Source organism: Scophthalmus maximus, chromosome 1 (genome assembly GCF_022379125.1).
Source record: "Scophthalmus maximus strain ysfricsl-2021 chromosome 1, ASM2237912v1, whole genome shotgun sequence".
In the NCBI taxonomy this organism is placed as follows: Eukaryota; Metazoa; Chordata; class Actinopteri; order Pleuronectiformes; family Scophthalmidae; genus Scophthalmus; species Scophthalmus maximus.
In genome coordinates, this window is record NC_061515.1 from 29,065,001 (window position 1) to 29,081,216 (window position 16,216).

The window sequence follows — 16,216 nt, forward strand, 5'->3', positions numbered from 1 at the left end:
AACACACGTCAGGGGGAGTAAACAATTTGTTTACCTGATGTCATCAGTGAAAGAGCCGAGCGCTGCTGTGTTTCCTCCTTGAGCTCCTATTGGCCTATTGTCCGTCTGCACGTCGGCGGCCGCAGCTGCTGCTGTGTCACATCTTGTTCACACCAGGGGCCGAGGCTGCGTTTGACCTAGTTGCTTAAAAGCCCGAGAGGCAAAGTCAAAAGAAATAACGACGCCATTTTCTACCCAGACAAGGTTTGCCTTTTGTTAGTTTGATTTTTTTTTACAGTAACTAACCATATAACAGTGTCTTTAGTGTCTGGAGCCTGTGTTCTCTGTACTGACCAGCAGGGGGCGACTTTGAGAAAATGACTACTCTCTTGATTCATAACGTCAGTAAACATTTTCCTGAGGAGTTTATGGTTCAATCTCTAGTTTCAAGTCTTCCAAGTGGATACAGTTTGATTGACAGCTGGCACCGTCCAATGGCTCCACCAAATATGGTCACTTTTGGGTTTTTAAAAACCAAGATGGCAGCTCACAAACATTTATTTTATTAGGTTATATCATTTACAGTGACAATTTTGAATTTAGGTTGCACTAGAGGAAAATGGTTGTGTCGCTCAGCTCCTCAGAGTCTTTAAATCGTAACGTGAAGCTGTTTACTCTCCGCGAGGTGACGGTGTGTGTGACAGACGCCAAGCGAAGACATGACCTGTCGATCGTCACAGTTAAAGTCCCTCCTCAAATGTTCGGAAGAAAACAGGAACTTAAGCAGCTGCTGTTATTGGCTGCTCGAGTCCAGAGCCACTTCCTCATTTCGGGGTGAAGAGAGCAGTTCATGGATCCTCTTCATGTCCTTGTTGGATTCCTCCTCCTGACAGCTGACATTCAGATCACCAATCAGATCTTCTGTCAACTGCAGTCGGGCCGCCCTGGTGATGTGAGAGGAGAGAAACATGTTTAGAAACAAAAACCAACTTCCAAATTCTTTCTTTTGTGTGCATTATCCTGTAAAAACAAACGTTACCATTCTGCAAGTCGGAGCTCGTACAGCTCCCGGCGCTCCCTCCTCCTCCGCTCCCGGACCGTCTCTCCAGTCAGAGACTGCATGCTGATGATCGCAGCACCAGTAGGAATCCTGCACACAACAAGTACATGATGAATATTATAAGCTTATTTGTTTTTGTTTAAAATATTCTAAATAAATAAAGTTTGATTGATTGACTGAGGCCCATTGACTCAGTATGTTGTAACTGATGGATGAAAACATCAGCTACTGTCGATCTTTACAAAACAAAGTTAACCAGTTACTGGTCACCTCCATCACTCATTATTAAAATAATGTCCCGCCCTCCTCCTCTTCCACCCGGTCACTCCCGCTCCACCTTCCAGTCGCTCCACCACCACCACGTGCCGGACCAGGGGACGATTGTGAGGGGAGATCTGGAGCGTGATGTGCTTTCCGATTAGCCGCCTGCTTTCATCTCAACCCCGTGTGCACCTGGCAGAGTCGGGGCTGTTTGCACACATCAAACGCTCCAGGTGGCCGGTCACTGAGGCAGACAGTGAGACGAGGAGGAGGAGGAGGAGGAAGAGGCGATGCTAGTGCAGAGCCAACGCGTAGCTGATGATCACAGAGACGATTCAGTCTCACACTCAGTCTCCATTAAACGATCACATTCGAATCTGCTCCTCTTGGCTCAACGCGCTCGGCTGGACTTGGCCGGAGGAGTGAGTGAGAAGTGGGATGGACCAGTTGCTGCCTTGGCCCGGCTCCTCGCTCTCGTACCCAGAACGTGGCTCTGTGTCGAGCACACGAGTCCCACTGGCAGCGGGGACAGGGGTGGAGGGGGATCAGCTGGGCCACAGAGGGTAGCTGGGAGGGCTGCAGCTGGCTGCCAGAGCCCTCGCTGCTCTCCAGCACAGGCACAAGTGTGGAACACGCATGAGCAAACACACTCGTGTTAGAAAGACAGAAGTCGGTCGTCCGATGGAGGTGGAGACACTGTGAGAGGTTTACGAGCTCTGGACCCAAAGACGTCAACTTTACCCCAGAACTGCTCCGATGATCGTTCCTGCCACCAGCCCTCTGAGGCCCAGGTTCAGTCTGAACAGGCCTCCGGTGACAGCTGCTCTCACACACGCACACGCACAGGCACGCACACGCACACACACACACACACACACACACACACACACACACACACACACACACACATCAATGTGAATTTATTGAAGAAAAAAACTAATCTCAGATTTCCAGAAAAGGTTGTAATATTACAAGAATAAATTTGTTATTTTTTACGACTTTTTCTAGTAGTATTACGACTTTTCTTTCCCTTGTAATAATATGAAATTTATCTCTAAAATGATGACATTCTTGTAATTCTTGTAAATTACAGTATATTCTAGTAATATTATGATGTTATTCTCTGTTATTTGACTTAGTTCTCGTAATATTATAACCTTATTTTCATAGTTGTAATGTGACTCACCTCCAGCTGCTGCGTAGTGACTGACGGTGTACTTGTCCCTGTGAACAGAAAGTCCCGTGCTCACAGAGCTACAGAGGGTGAAAGACAGAGACAAACACATTTATGCATTTTACATGAATATTATAAAATTATAAACATGAATTATCTTCTGCTCAGCTGAACAAACTAAACTGTAACAACGTTATCAGATGAACTTACTTTTCATGAATTTCTGAATTCTAAATTTGAGTTAAGTAGGTTTAAATTTTAAATAAAAAGCTGAATTCAACTTATTAGTTCGACAAGTTAAGAAATAAATTAAGTTATAATCTTGAAATTTTTTCCTTTGAAAACATTGGAACCAACAACATTCACACCAACTCACTTGAACAAGGTGACGAATGCAGCCACTCTCCAGCTCCACCTCCACCCGTATCTCACAAACCCGCGGATCGCAGCGTTATGTGCCGAGCGCTGAGTCCAACAGAAAACACAAACACATACAAAAAAACACAAGGCTGTTTATTGTCACGAAGCTGTGACATCATAGGACATAAAAAAACAGCTACGTGACGCCAATGAGTTGTTCTGTTACTCTTCACAACTTTACTTTCAAGGCTGCGTTTGATTCATTGTTCCAGGAGTTTGGATTTTCTTTACCACCAACACTTGATTGACATATTACCGGCATATATGTGTTTGGTATACATTCGTTTAAAAATTTGGCACTATCAAAATCAAGTGTTTCTAATTTCTTCGTACACCATGCTGGCGTTTGAATATGAAAGTTTCTGTAGTCGCACAACTTTACCATAAACTACAACCTCATATCTTAGTCTCATAATATTTCATAGACCCTCTCGCCAGATTTCACTCACCACCGCTTCCACGCGACTCGTGTACATTTCCGCCTGGCTGGCTTGGATGTACCTCTGCCTGGCGTCGCGTGCGGCTGGCAGGCCGCCGTAGATTAGGCCGGCGAGCGCAGCGACCGCTCCGCTCTTTATCACGTTGGTCAGTTCCTCTGGATACTTCTGAGTCACACTGCGGAGAAACACGAGAGAAAACATGATGCTGACTTCAGCCACAAATAAAGACCAAAATTGGCACCGCGACTGATTTTATTTTTAAACATAGAGAAGAAAAAAGAAAAGGACAGGTTTAAAATTTATAATCAAATAATCAAACATGTCGATTCAGCGATTGTGGGTGCAGAAAGACGGACTGAGAGTGTTTAGGATCGAACAAGGTGATAAAAAGGGAACAATAAGAGAGAAACACTGACTCTCGGTCGAAGAGGTCCTTGATGCGATCCCATCCAGTGTCTGGGAATTCTGGCTTGCACATGTTGCTCGGCAAAGTGTTTGGAGATGAGCTGGGTGGAAGAGCGGGAGCGACTGAGGAGGAGGAGGAGGAGGAGGAGGAGAGCATCTGTGCAGGCTGGGCAGCAGCCAGATCAGCTGCATGGACCCTGGGGAGCAGGAAGCAGAAGGAAAGAGGCCTGGCGCTCTGGATGAGGCCCTGCAGTGGGCCGGTGCTCAGCGTGCCCAGAGGGGGTGAACTCGGCCGCCATCTCCGCGGGGTGATGCCCGCTCTGGGCCGCTCTGGATGCATCACGCTGCAGCTGGCACAGTCACACTGCAGCAGAGAGGCAGAAACACATGGCGGGCGGTGAGTCGGAGATGTTGCACTCGACGCCGCCGCCTCGACAGAGCTCCAAAAACAAATGGCCCAGAGGCGAATAAGAGGCGGCGTCAAGCTCAGCAGCTGTTTAATGGTCTTATCACAACACACAGGCAGATTCTCTGAGGAGAGACTTCAGCCTCAGATCCTCTGAGCAGGACGTAAATAAACACCAAATAAATAAAGCATCTTAGAGCAATTATTGAATTTCAGAGCATAATTGGTTTTGATGATTGACTGTTACAGACGTCAGTCAACAACGTTTGCTGCCAATAATTTTAAGTAAATCATTGTTTTCTACTATTCTAAGGTGCATACATTAATTTTGGGGGGGAATTCCACAAATGTCTTCTTTCTGGTCTTGAATTGTTTTTATGTGGGGTTTATTATTGTATTTATTTCATAAGGTCAGATACAGTAAACAATAGACAAAAATAATAAGTAATAATGTCATAAAGTACCTGTTTCGATTCAAAAGGCAGATTACTAACAGAGACAGTGCATGACATATGAAGAAATACGCCACGTGCAGGTGTTTGTTAGAGGTCGTCCTGCTCAGCTCATCAGCTGTGACAGGTTAGCTTGTGCTGTAAGCTAGGCTAACTTCTCGCTACCTCACCGGGACACGCAAACAAACAATCACATATCATAAAATAAACATTATATATTGACGAGAATCGTACAGGTGAGGTTTGCAGCTTCGTGCGTGTGAGAACATACCAACACACCTGCTGGACAAACGTGTGTCTGTCCGATAATGGGAGCCTTGGCGCTAGCTGTTAGCATAATATTAGCTTGTGCGACGTGAGCGGAGCGACGGTAGTTTACCGGATGTTGGGAAAGAATTCCTCCGCGTCAAGCAGTTTGTTCAAAGAGCCGCGGGAGCTCCGGTTACTGTCCATTCATCCCAAGCGGTGTTAAACGTTCACGTTCCTCATTATTGTTCAACCTGTTTGTGACTTTCCCACCGCTCAGCGGCGTCCTGACCCCTGACCCCTGACCTGTGACGCTACACGACACCACACGAGACCACAGCGCCGCCCAGCGGTGGAGGACTGAACATGAAGCTGCGTCATGTAAATGCATGTTTACATTATTTCTACTATTACTATTCTATTTCTATTACAAATGTTTGCAAAACTATACACGTGTGAAAATGTTACATTTTATTAACGTAAGAAAAACAATTTGTAGGTCACATGATCACAGCTTCCTGGTCAAATCAACATTCAAACAAACCACATGTAAATTAGAGTGCGACTACTTTACAGCACAACGTGAATACTACAACATATTCAACACCTTCCTGTCGATCACTGGTCGTCTCGACACAGACGCACATTTATTAATTCACACATTCCTAAAATAAAAATAAAAAGAAAGAAGAGTTTAAGTCACCATGGTTAACGGTTGTCGGCACTTTGTGTGGACTGACGCTTTCAAGTTATGAAACCTACGTTGGAAAACATTGTTTGCATAGGTTTGTAAATGACACTGTACATTATGGAAGAGTATCAGGACCAGGCATAAGAAAAAAAGAGAATTATCAATTAATCTAAATTATCTATTCTATTGAATTGTATATTTCTTATTCTTGTCATTTCTGTATCTATGAGCTTTTCCATTTAATTTTATTCTATTTATAACATATTAAACTTGTACATCCATTTTCAGTGTTTGTGCTCTGACCTGTTATATACTGTTTTTTGCATATCAAGAATAAAGTCAAACTAAATCAGATTCTTTTTTTTTTTTTTACAAATTTGAATATTGAGAATAAAGTCAAACTACATCAGAGAATTTTCTTTTAAATTCTGCATATTGAGAATAAAGTCGAAATGTCTAGATTAAAGTTGAAAAAAATATCCAACTATTAAAGTTAGTGCATGTGACTGACTCCACAAAATGCCTTGTGTAGATTAATTAGTGAAATTGTTCTTCAGAATCAGTTTTAGTAACAAGAAAATTCTCTTCCAGTTCATAAACAATGTAGTGATCAGTGTTAGTTGTTTTAAAAGACTGAGGTGAAAACTCTGATGTAGAAACATCATAAATTTGGGATGAAAACTGGATCTGAAGAACCAGAAGAGTCGACTTTGTTCTCAAAATGCTAAAGGAATAAAAATTCCTCCTCTGATTTTTCTCCCTCATGTCTTGGTCCCAATTCTCTTCTGTGGTTTGTGATGTTAACAGTCTGCTGGAGTTTTTCCAGTTGTCCAGTAGAGGGCGATGTAGCAGATATCAGATCAACTTCATGCGCCATAAAGGAAAAATTCAAACTCCTTGAAACTAAATTCTAAAATATTCAACACCAATGATACATTGATGACTCAGCCCTCCCCCTGACATACTTTGATCATTCCTGTATCCAATAATGAAACGTTAAAGTTTTCAGGAATTCTCCCAAAATAACGGGCTACATTAAAAATGTAGCAGAATAACTATTATTATCATCATTATTATTATCATTGGTACAAACATAAAAACGTGGGATCTTGCATTTCTAGCATTTTCTCCAGATCCACAGAAAACATACGACTGTCGTTAACACACCTTGACGTGTAAAAATCGGTGGAATGCTGAATGATTTTTCTTTGCTGGTGATTTTAGATCGTTGGCATAACAGAAAAAAAAAAGAAGGTTTGCACCAGGAAACGATTAACTCATGTTTTGGCACCTGAAGTAAATTCCACCTCCGATAGTTATGAGACTTGAAAATACTGATGACAAAATGTGAAAAGTGTCTGGTGAAAATCTGTAGTGTGGTTGTGACAGAAGTGGAACGCGATGAATCCCGGTTACATTCATTATGTGGAAAGTTTCCCATCACCAGAGTCTTACAGCTCGGTCCGGCTGCTGCTGCCTCTGTGGACGATCTGGTTGTAGCCGCTCTTCCTTCTGGGTTTGTAGGTTAGAAGGCGGCTGAAGTCGGAGAGGAGTTTCTCCCAGTAGCAGGAAACATCTTGCATCCGCAGATGATCCAAGATAAATTCCTTTCCCCTGTAGGTAAGAAACGGAAAAAAATCAGACACGGACACAAGCGGTGAGTTTCCGTGTCGTTAGATATGATGCGTTACCTCGTGGCGATCTCCTGCGCAATGACGTCGTTCTCTTTCACAAACTGCAGAAGTTCCCTGATGAGACACAACATGGAAAAATATATCAACAGTTATCGTACAGAGATGACAAACAATGACAATAATTGTTAGTCGCAATAAAGAGACTTAGAAGAGGTTGAGACTAAATCCGAGGGATTGTCATGGTACCGGAGGTCGGAGAGATCCTGCTGGACGGGGATGTAGTGGACCCAGGGCTGGAGCTGAGGGTAAAAGAATTCCTGCCACTCGTCGCCCACGTGAAACACCAGAGAGCCGCAGAGGAAGAGGTGTTTGAGGCGGAAGCTGGCGGCCACGCCCCGGAAGTTGAATAAATACCTGGAAGAGAGGTAAGAACGTGTTAATTCCCAAATCATGGATGCAAAGAAAAAAATCAATCATCAAGAAGTCAAACTGTACTTGTATTTGCAGTGATCGACCAGCGGGATTTCTGTGGCCGGGGGTCTCCCGAGTGTATCCTGATGGAAAGACAAACATGATCAGCGATCAATCAAACAACAACACAGGGACAAGAGTGAGCGATATGTTGTGGCTTCGGTTTCTGACCTTCTCAGACTTCCAGGCCTGGTTCTTCGTGTACTCGGCATCCACCAGCTCCGGAGCTTCTCTGGACAGAATGATCAGCGGGTCTCGCTCTGGACTCGTCCTGTAAACCAGACGGAAAAGAGACAAATCAGCAGATGCAGACGGTGGAGATTATAGAGTCTGAGAGATGAAGGTAAATCAACCAGACCGACCGTGAGCCTCTGAAGAATCCCCTGGACTCCTTCTTCCTCCACGGCCACTGAGCTGCAGACCTACAGTAACACATCAAGACTAAATCTTCATATCTGTGAGTCTATAACCAGATGATATTTAATACAGTCACTATATAAATGAACTAAAATGATTTAAAGAATCAGTGAAGCTGGTTGAGAACTTTGTTTCAGCTGGATGTAAGAATCCATTTATGGATATTTTACTGAGGGGGGGCACCGGAAAAGTTCTGGAAAATGTTTGGAATAACGTTTGCGTTCTCACATCAATTCATGTCTGAAAGCATCTCAAGAAAACTTAGAAATGGAGTCTGTTGAACCAGACAGTCATAGTGTTTATCATGTGTCTGGCAGATTAGTTTCATATTTCTTTTCTTGAGAAGTGATCCATCTTACTTTTGAAGATCCTCCCTCATCAGATCCCACCTCCCCAGTCCCGTGGGGTAAATGGGCCACACAGCAGGTCCACCCTCCCAGAAGGTCCAGGCCGGATACATGATGTCCTGGTAGTCCGACGTCTGCGCAGATTAAAAAAAACACACACACACACACACACACACACACACACACACACACACACACACACACACACACACACACACACACACACACACACACACACACACACACACACACACACACACACACACACACACACACACACACACACACACACACACACACACACACACACGTTATTACAGTTTCATGAACATTAATGTACACTGGCAGGAAAAAAAGTGGCGCACGTGGTTCTGACCTTACTGAAGGAGAAGACAGGCAGAGTCGGTTGCACCCAGTTGGGGACTTGAGGATAATCTCTGACGTTCACCACCATCTCCAGGTCGGGAAGCCGATCGATCAGCTCAAGGATGAAGTGCTCCACGCCGCTGCACCTGGAGACAGCTCAGTCGTAAACACACAGCTCTGGATTCACAGTATATATATTTATGATTTTACTTATCATTTAACGTTACCTTGCAGGAAACATGCAGCTGTGTTCCCTGTACAACTTGTGACCAATGATCTGGTAGTGTGTCCCCACGCCTCTCTGGACCGTCGCAGCCATGACGTCCTCGGAGATTCCAGCTTTGAAGGGCCGCAGGTCATGATGCAGAACACTGGAACAGAAACCGAGAGGAAGAATTTATTCACAATGATTATTTTCCAGCACTATTAGATATAAAGTAGCATCACACCAACCTCAGGTGGCAGCTACAGTTGACAGGGCTGCAGGGAGTGTGTCCGTCAACAGCCTCGGATATGTCCTGTCTGAGTTTCTTCCACTCTTCACCTGTGATGACGACAACACATCAAACTTTATTCATAACAACGCACCTCTCAGACGAATCAAGGGGTTTAGAGTGATTGACAGGATGCTGTTTCAATAAATACTTGTATGAAGAGCTACACAAAATAAATTGTACTAAGATAGTGAAAGGTCAAAGGTCAGCATAAAATCATAAAACACTACATAAAAGCCAAGCTAAATAAGTGGTTAAAGAAAGGCGAATATATGGATTTTGAATTTAAAAAAAACAAACATTTTTAACGTAAAATACAAACATAAATACACACTTATTTTCTGCGTCGCTAATTCTATTTTCTAAGTTTTAGTGCTAGTAAATAGTTAGCATCAGTGCTGGTAACGGCAGCGCTCAGAAAAATGTATGAATAAAAACATCTTTAAAAATTGTAACTGTATTCATTAATATACATTGAGCGAAAGTGCCACCGTTTAACCGCGATTCACGCGAACCTAGAAGTTAGCTAGCAGCTACGTTGTGTTAGCTTGCTGAGTTAGCTGGTGAAGTGCTGAGTTTTATCACAGGAGCAGCCGGACAGAGTCCAGCAAAGTGTCGCTGTCGTCTTGAAGGAGTTCATTTTTAAAGTCCGTTACCTGCAGCCCCGACGGAACACAAACCACAGAGTCGCAACAGGATGAAAACCCTCCACAGCCGAACTCGCTCCATCATCGTCTCTGGATCCTCTTGCTGAGTCTGACTGAGGAGAGCGTCGATCTGAGGAGAGCGTCGATCGATCTGTGGCGCTCCGCTCGACCGGAAATACGTCACCTCCACTTTACCACGGAAAAAGGAATTGATTAAAAAGTTAAATATTTTTTTCTGAATGAATTATGCCATATGTGTATTTTATATACATATTTCAATGAAAACGGAAAATTAAAAAAATAGGGAGTGCAGCTCCAGTGTGCATGTACGGTATTATTAGTAAATCTATGACGGTAATGCGCACATGGAAATTAATCTACCGTAATGCCCCTGGGATGAGCTAAAAGTGGCATTTAAAGGGACAGTCCTCCCAAAATCTTTTCACATTAACTGATGTCAATTCACTTTAATAGCATGAAATATAATTTTCAGTGCACAGCCAAAGCACCGTGTTATCATCCTCGATGTGGATCATGGAATTCCTGAATTAAACCGCTGCTGATTCCAAAGCTGGCATGATTTCAGGACATGAATGTCAGCCTCGTGTAACGACTGTCCTTTAAATGTTCTTGACAATACGAGTTTCCCCTGAGATTTGAAGCAGAAAGTGTGACAGAGAGGGAGGAGGAGGAGGTGGGGGCAGAAGACAGGTGGAGAAGAAGTGGAGCGAGAGAGAGTCAGAAAATATTAGATAGAGTATTTTAATATAGATCTGAGGGACGATTTCAACTCTTTTCAAGTCTTGGCCTTGAGAGGATCTTTGATTTCTCTGGCAACTTCCCAACACCTTGAGCAGCAATGCAGCAGATCTGTCTTTCTCTACTATGTGGCCTCGGCCTTCACCTGATTCTCCTCTGCTATGCCGAGGAAGGACTCGAGTTCCCCAACTTCGACGGGAAGGACAGAGTGCTGGACGTCAACGAGCGCAACTACAAGAAGGCTCTGAGGAGGTTCGACCTGCTCTGTCTGTTCTACCACGAACCTGTGCCGGCCAACAAGGGTCTGCAGAAACGCTTCCAGATGACTGAGCTGGTGCTGGAGGTGAGACGGAGGGTCTCCATGGAGACATGGGGAAAAAAATCTGTGCTATGTAAATCATGTACTAATGTTTCACCGATCAACTGTAAGAAGTTAATAAGAATGGCTTTAGGATTAGCATTAGTAAAATACTCCATGAAGTCTGAAATTACAAATGTTAGTAAGACATTTTACATTCAACCAGTCAAATGGATTTAACCTGGAAACCCAACAGTTGTTGCTCCACGAGTCGTTCAGAGGAATAATATCTATTGTAACATGAAAAATCTGATTTCACTGATAACATAACTCTGCAGGTTGGACTAAACTCTGCAGTCAGTGATCAGTGAGGCTGACAGCCTCCCTCGTCCTTTGTGGTGAAGGGATGTTTCATAGCTGTCACACAATGTTTTACCTGCACACTGTTATTTTAATCCCATTATACACACACACACACACACATACACACACACACACGCACGCACACACACACACACACACACACACACACACACACACACACACACACACACACACACAAACACACACACACACACACACACACACACACACACACACACACACACACACACACACACACACACACACACACACACACACACACACACAGGGATTGTTTCTAGGTCACTCTGTTAATGATAGCTTTTTCCCAAAACTCTGGCTGTGAAGTATAGAAATAAGTAGATGTATACTCCTGCAGCCCTTCACATCTTATTTATTTACTAGACATATAATAAAAAAAAGAAAGGCACCTGGTATTTGTTAGCATGCACCAGTTTTATTAACTCTTGGAAAGCTTTTTAGTGTCAGTTTTTATTCCTGGCATGTTACATATGCTGTTTGAAAAGCAAACTGTTTAAAACCAAATTCAGTGTTTTTTCCTGAATCTGTTTTCCTTCCTCAACAACCAAGAGCTGAGAGGCAAGAGGCAAGAAGAGCTGCCTCACAGCTCCACTCTAACAAGTGAACTCCACAGGGGGCTCTGAGCACACACACACGCACACACACACACACACACACACACACACACACACACACACACACACACACACACACACACACAGGGATTGTTTCTAGGTCACTCTGTTAATGATAGCTTTTTCCCAAAACTCTGGCTGTGAAGTATAGAAATAAGTAGATGTATACTCCTGCAGCCCTTCACATCTTATGATGTCAGCTCTGTCCAGCTCTGTCTCACTCACACACACACACACACACACACACACACACACACACACACACACACACACACACACACACACACACACACACACACACACACACACACACACACACACACACACACACACACACACACACACACACACACCACAGGACTGGCAGACTAAATGCATAATGCAGAGCATGTGTGTGTGTTGGTCCAAGGTGTTTTGATCCCAGGCTGAACTGCAGTCACGGTTTTAGGGATTCAAAATATTGTTTTTCAAGGATAAGATGGTAATACCCAGGGCTGGAGCCAAGATTTTAAAATACTGAACTATTCAATCTTTGAAAAATAAATTCTCCGTAGAACTGTGATTCCCAAACTTTGAGCCGAAAGAAGCCTCAACATGAAGCCATGTATAGGGACAAACATTGAGTGTATATAAAAATGATTGTAGTCACCGGGTCCATAAAGTGTCTGAAGCCTGTATTCTCTATCCTGACCTGCAGAGGGCGACTATCACTGGTTGCTTCTATAGAAGTCTGTGAGAACATGACTCAACTTCTCACTTGACTTATAACGTCAGTAAACATTTTCCTGAGGAGTTTATGGTTCATGATGTTCATTTTGTATATGATGGTCCTGATGCTGACTGACGTGTGTGTGTGTGTGTGTGTGTGTGTTAACACTCAGCTCACAGCTCAGGTCCTGGAGAACAAGGACATCGGCTTCGGGATGGTGGACTCCCAGAGGGACGCCAAAGTAGCCAGAAAACTGGGTACGACTCATTTCTCATCATCAGCCTGCATGTTGTGCCACAGTTGTGTGTACTCATACACACAGGATCGCTTCCTTAAAGTCATTGCTGATTCCTCCTGTCTGTCCAATCAGGTCTGGAGGAGGTGGGCAGCCTGTACGTGTTCAAGGACGACCGCGTCATCGAGTTTGACGGGGAGCTCTCAGCCGACACGCTGGTGGAGTTCCTGTTGGACGTGAGTGCAGAACTGATTTCTGCGCCCATATTCACACGGTGGCCATTTTCCCCTGACGTCATGCTCAGATGTTTTTGAGCCACAACACGATAACGTGATTGGTTGTACAGTAGCTTCATATTTCTGTTTCCTCTGACAGTGCTTCTTTACTGTGTTTCTCGATACAACCTGTGTTGTACTGCCCCCTAGGTGTTGGAGGACCCAGTGGAGATGATCAATAACCCCATGGAGGTGCGAGCCTTTGAGAGAATGGAGGAGGACATCCGCCTCATCGGCTTCTTCAAGGGAGAAGACTCATGTTAGTTCGTCACTAAACTCAGTGTAAATCAACGTATGTGTGTTTGCCTTGACAAAGACAGGGAGCGTGTGACGGGCTTCGTCCAGACACTAATGGGATCATGAGGCTAATGGAGCGACATCATCGAGAAGCCTAACTGGCTGCTGAAGGGAAACCTGATTCCAGCCCCAGGAGAACCTTTAAATAGCTTCTAGATCCCTGCCTATTAGGTCAAACTGCAATTATAGTTCCTCTCAAAAAAGATAAAGTGAGATGCAGCCCAAGACGATGTTATCTGGTCCAATATGACGGCGGCGTGAAGTTTCATTATAGAGCCCATTTCTGTCCGGAGATGGGCTGGTCCTTGGCGGTGACCTTGTCGGGAGAGGAGCCTTTACAAAAGTGTATTAAGGGAGACTCTGTTACCGAGCTGAAGACAGTTGAATCATGACGGGAAATTGAATGAAGAGAGCGGGTTTTACCTGCTCGCCCTTTCCTGGTCACACACTGTGGGAATGTGAGCGGAATGTGAATGATGGAACCTCCACGCTTCAGTCTCTCAGTTTCTCATCAGTGTCTCTCTCCCTCGCAGACTACAGAGCCTTTCAGGAGGCGTCGGAGCGTTTTCAACCCTACATCAAGTTCTTTGCTACATTCGATAAAACTGTGAGTCTTAATGTGCAAAAAAAAAAAAACACACTCTTTATAGGAATAAGGTTTTGGGAAATAAGCAAATTTTTCTTTCTTAGGAAAGTTAAGATGAGAAAATTTATGCCACTTTCATATTTTGATGTGAAGATGATAAGACCTCTAAAGTTCACTATTTATTCAAGATGTGGATCTCATTTGTTTAATTCATGCAAAAACAAAAGTGTAAAAATGATGGTACGGTAAGCTACTGTATAGATATGATGAGCTAATCTTTAGAATTCAGAACAGAGGAATCAATCTTCTCGTCTCGGTCTCGGCAAAGTGAAAAAGTGTAGTTCCCACAACCATTTCTTTAACATGTTCCAGTTTATAATTTTTTCAAACTACTCACTATGAAACCCCAACATGTTGTACGTGGCAGGTGGCCAAACATCTCTCCCTCAAGATGAACGAAGTGAATTTCTACGAGCCGTTCATGGAGGAGCCGGCCATCCTGCCCGGCAGACCTCTATCGGAGATGGACATAGTCGAGTTTGTCAACCAGCACAGACGGTTGGTTTGAATCTATCGCTTAAAGGTGCCGTAGACGAGAGGGGTTAAGCATTTTGCTGTGTTTCTCGTTACAGGGCGACACTGAGGAAGCTCCGGGCAGAGAATATGTTTGAAACTTGGGTGAGTAGTTGTTTAGTTATTTAGAAACAGCAGGATGATTCAGACTCAGATCAGGTCCCCTCCTGTTTTCTAGGAAGACGATATGGACGGAATACACATCGTTGCTTTTGCCGAAGAAGAAGATCCAGGTCTGTACCTGTAGCTCAGAGCTTTTTCTCCCTCCGGTTCCGTTGGCACCTGGAGGTGATGAGCTCAGGTTCCTCTGCTCCGTTTGTCACCAGATGGCTACGAGTTCCTGGAGATCCTGAAGGACGTAGCCAGAGACAACACCAACAACCCAGAGCTCAGCATCGTCTGGATCGACCCTGACGACTTTCCTCTGGTCCTGCCTCATCAGTAGATCAAAGTTCTCTCGAAAAGGGTTTTGAGATAACATTTCTAATCTGGTTTTCCTCTCGTCCCTCCAGCTCACCACTTACTGGGAGACAACCTTCAAGTTGGACCTGTTCAGGCCTCAAATCGGTATCGTCAACGTCACTGATGTAAGTAAGAGTAAAAAAAAACATCACTGTGACAAAGTGTCATGACCTTCACTCTTGACCTTCTGGGTCCTTGGTGTCGCAGGCGGACAGCGTGTGGCTGGACATGTCCAACGACGAGGACCTGCCCAGTGCCGAGGAGCTGGAGGACTGGATCGAGGACGTCCTGTCGGGGAGGGTGAACACCGAGGACGACGACGAGTCCGCCGACGACCAGGACAACTCTGACGTCACAGAGGACGACGACGACGAAGGTCATGACCTTGACGATGATGACGATGAAGTGGATGGTGATGACTGAGCTGAAGCAGTGCATACATGGGTCCAACTCGCTTTCATTCTCATTTTAAAGAAGTGACATTTAAATGTCTCCCGAAATACAGTATTCTAGTATTCTAGTTCACGTAGACTGTGGTTCAATTAGTTAGGCTTGTAAAACAAAACGGTATTAAAGGCATCATGGGAACATTTGTGTCCCAGTTTATTATAAAGTCAGTAGAGTCATAATATTGTCAAAATTATGAGGATATGAAAGTTGCTGCGTTAATTACACATGAACGTTAAAGCTGCAGTGAGCCCCTTTCGGCAACACAACAGCAACATGTCATCATCTTTTAAGTAGCAACGTATTAGCAAACAGTTGCCTAGCAAATGTTGCAAAACACTCGAGATTAAATATTTGAACTCTAAACGCTAAATTGTCGCAAAAGCCAATTAGATCTTCCCGACTTCACGGATATTTGCACAGGTAAAAAAAAATGTTTTGGTGTGAACTCAAGTTTTAAAAGTATTAAAAGTACGTTTTTTGAAAACAGTGTTAATAAAAGCATATCTACGACTTTGGTCCATGTTGATGTTTCAGAAAGCAGGTTGGCACATTTTCTCGCTGAGTCAATTAGCATTTTCACCTTGAATTATTCAAACACACCAGTGAATAATTCAGCGGGGGGGGGGGGGGCTTTCCACCGGGG

The 16,216-nt window shown here is 44.0% G+C and overlaps 3 protein-coding genes across 4 annotated transcripts; 1 reads left to right on the forward strand and 2 right to left on the reverse strand.

Annotated features, from left to right (window-relative positions):
* Positions 1 to 526: 526 nt before the first annotated feature.
* timmdc1 (translocase of inner mitochondrial membrane domain containing 1) lies at positions 527 to 7,121 on the reverse strand. 2 transcript variants are annotated; one of them, XM_035612014.2, is made up of 8 exons: positions 6,990 to 7,121; positions 3,751 to 4,103; positions 3,344 to 3,509; positions 2,851 to 2,939; positions 2,487 to 2,554; positions 2,042 to 2,120; positions 1,019 to 1,129; positions 527 to 923 (listed from the first exon to the last, which is right to left on the reverse strand). In XM_035612014.2, exons 2-8 carry the CDS (start codon positions 4,077 to 4,079, stop codon positions 773 to 775), a joined length of 993 nt encoding a protein of 330 aa, XP_035467907.1. In that variant the 5' UTR covers positions 4,080 to 4,103; positions 6,990 to 7,121; the 3' UTR covers positions 527 to 772. The 2 variants fall into 2 exon arrangements, with proteins under 2 accessions (XP_035467907.1, XP_035467821.1); XM_035611928.2 differs by lacking the exon at positions 6,990 to 7,121 and adding an exon at positions 4,977 to 5,173.
* poglut1 (protein O-glucosyltransferase 1) lies at positions 5,300 to 10,068 on the reverse strand. Its single transcript, XM_035611795.2, has 11 exons — positions 9,920 to 10,068; positions 9,223 to 9,313; positions 8,997 to 9,140; positions 8,780 to 8,915; positions 8,416 to 8,537; positions 8,002 to 8,061; positions 7,811 to 7,910; positions 7,664 to 7,722; positions 7,415 to 7,582; positions 7,226 to 7,282; positions 5,300 to 7,148 (listed from the first exon to the last, which is right to left on the reverse strand). The coding sequence occupies exons 1-11, from the start codon at positions 9,993 to 9,995 to the stop codon at positions 6,986 to 6,988; spliced, it is 1,176 nt and encodes a 391-aa protein (XP_035467688.1). The 5' UTR covers positions 9,996 to 10,068; the 3' UTR covers positions 5,300 to 6,985.
* A 517-nt stretch (positions 10,069 to 10,585) lies between these two features.
* On the forward strand, positions 10,586 to 16,083 carry LOC118286970 (calsequestrin-2-like). The gene is made up of 11 exons (XM_035611673.2): positions 10,586 to 11,012; positions 12,868 to 12,952; positions 13,066 to 13,166; positions 13,356 to 13,464; positions 14,036 to 14,109; positions 14,516 to 14,646; positions 14,721 to 14,766; positions 14,840 to 14,894; positions 14,988 to 15,088; positions 15,174 to 15,248; positions 15,331 to 16,083. The coding sequence occupies exons 1-11, from the start codon at positions 10,770 to 10,772 to the stop codon at positions 15,544 to 15,546; spliced, it is 1,236 nt and encodes a 411-aa protein (XP_035467566.2). The 5' UTR covers positions 10,586 to 10,769; the 3' UTR covers positions 15,547 to 16,083.
* Positions 16,084 to 16,216: the final 133 nt, after the last annotated feature.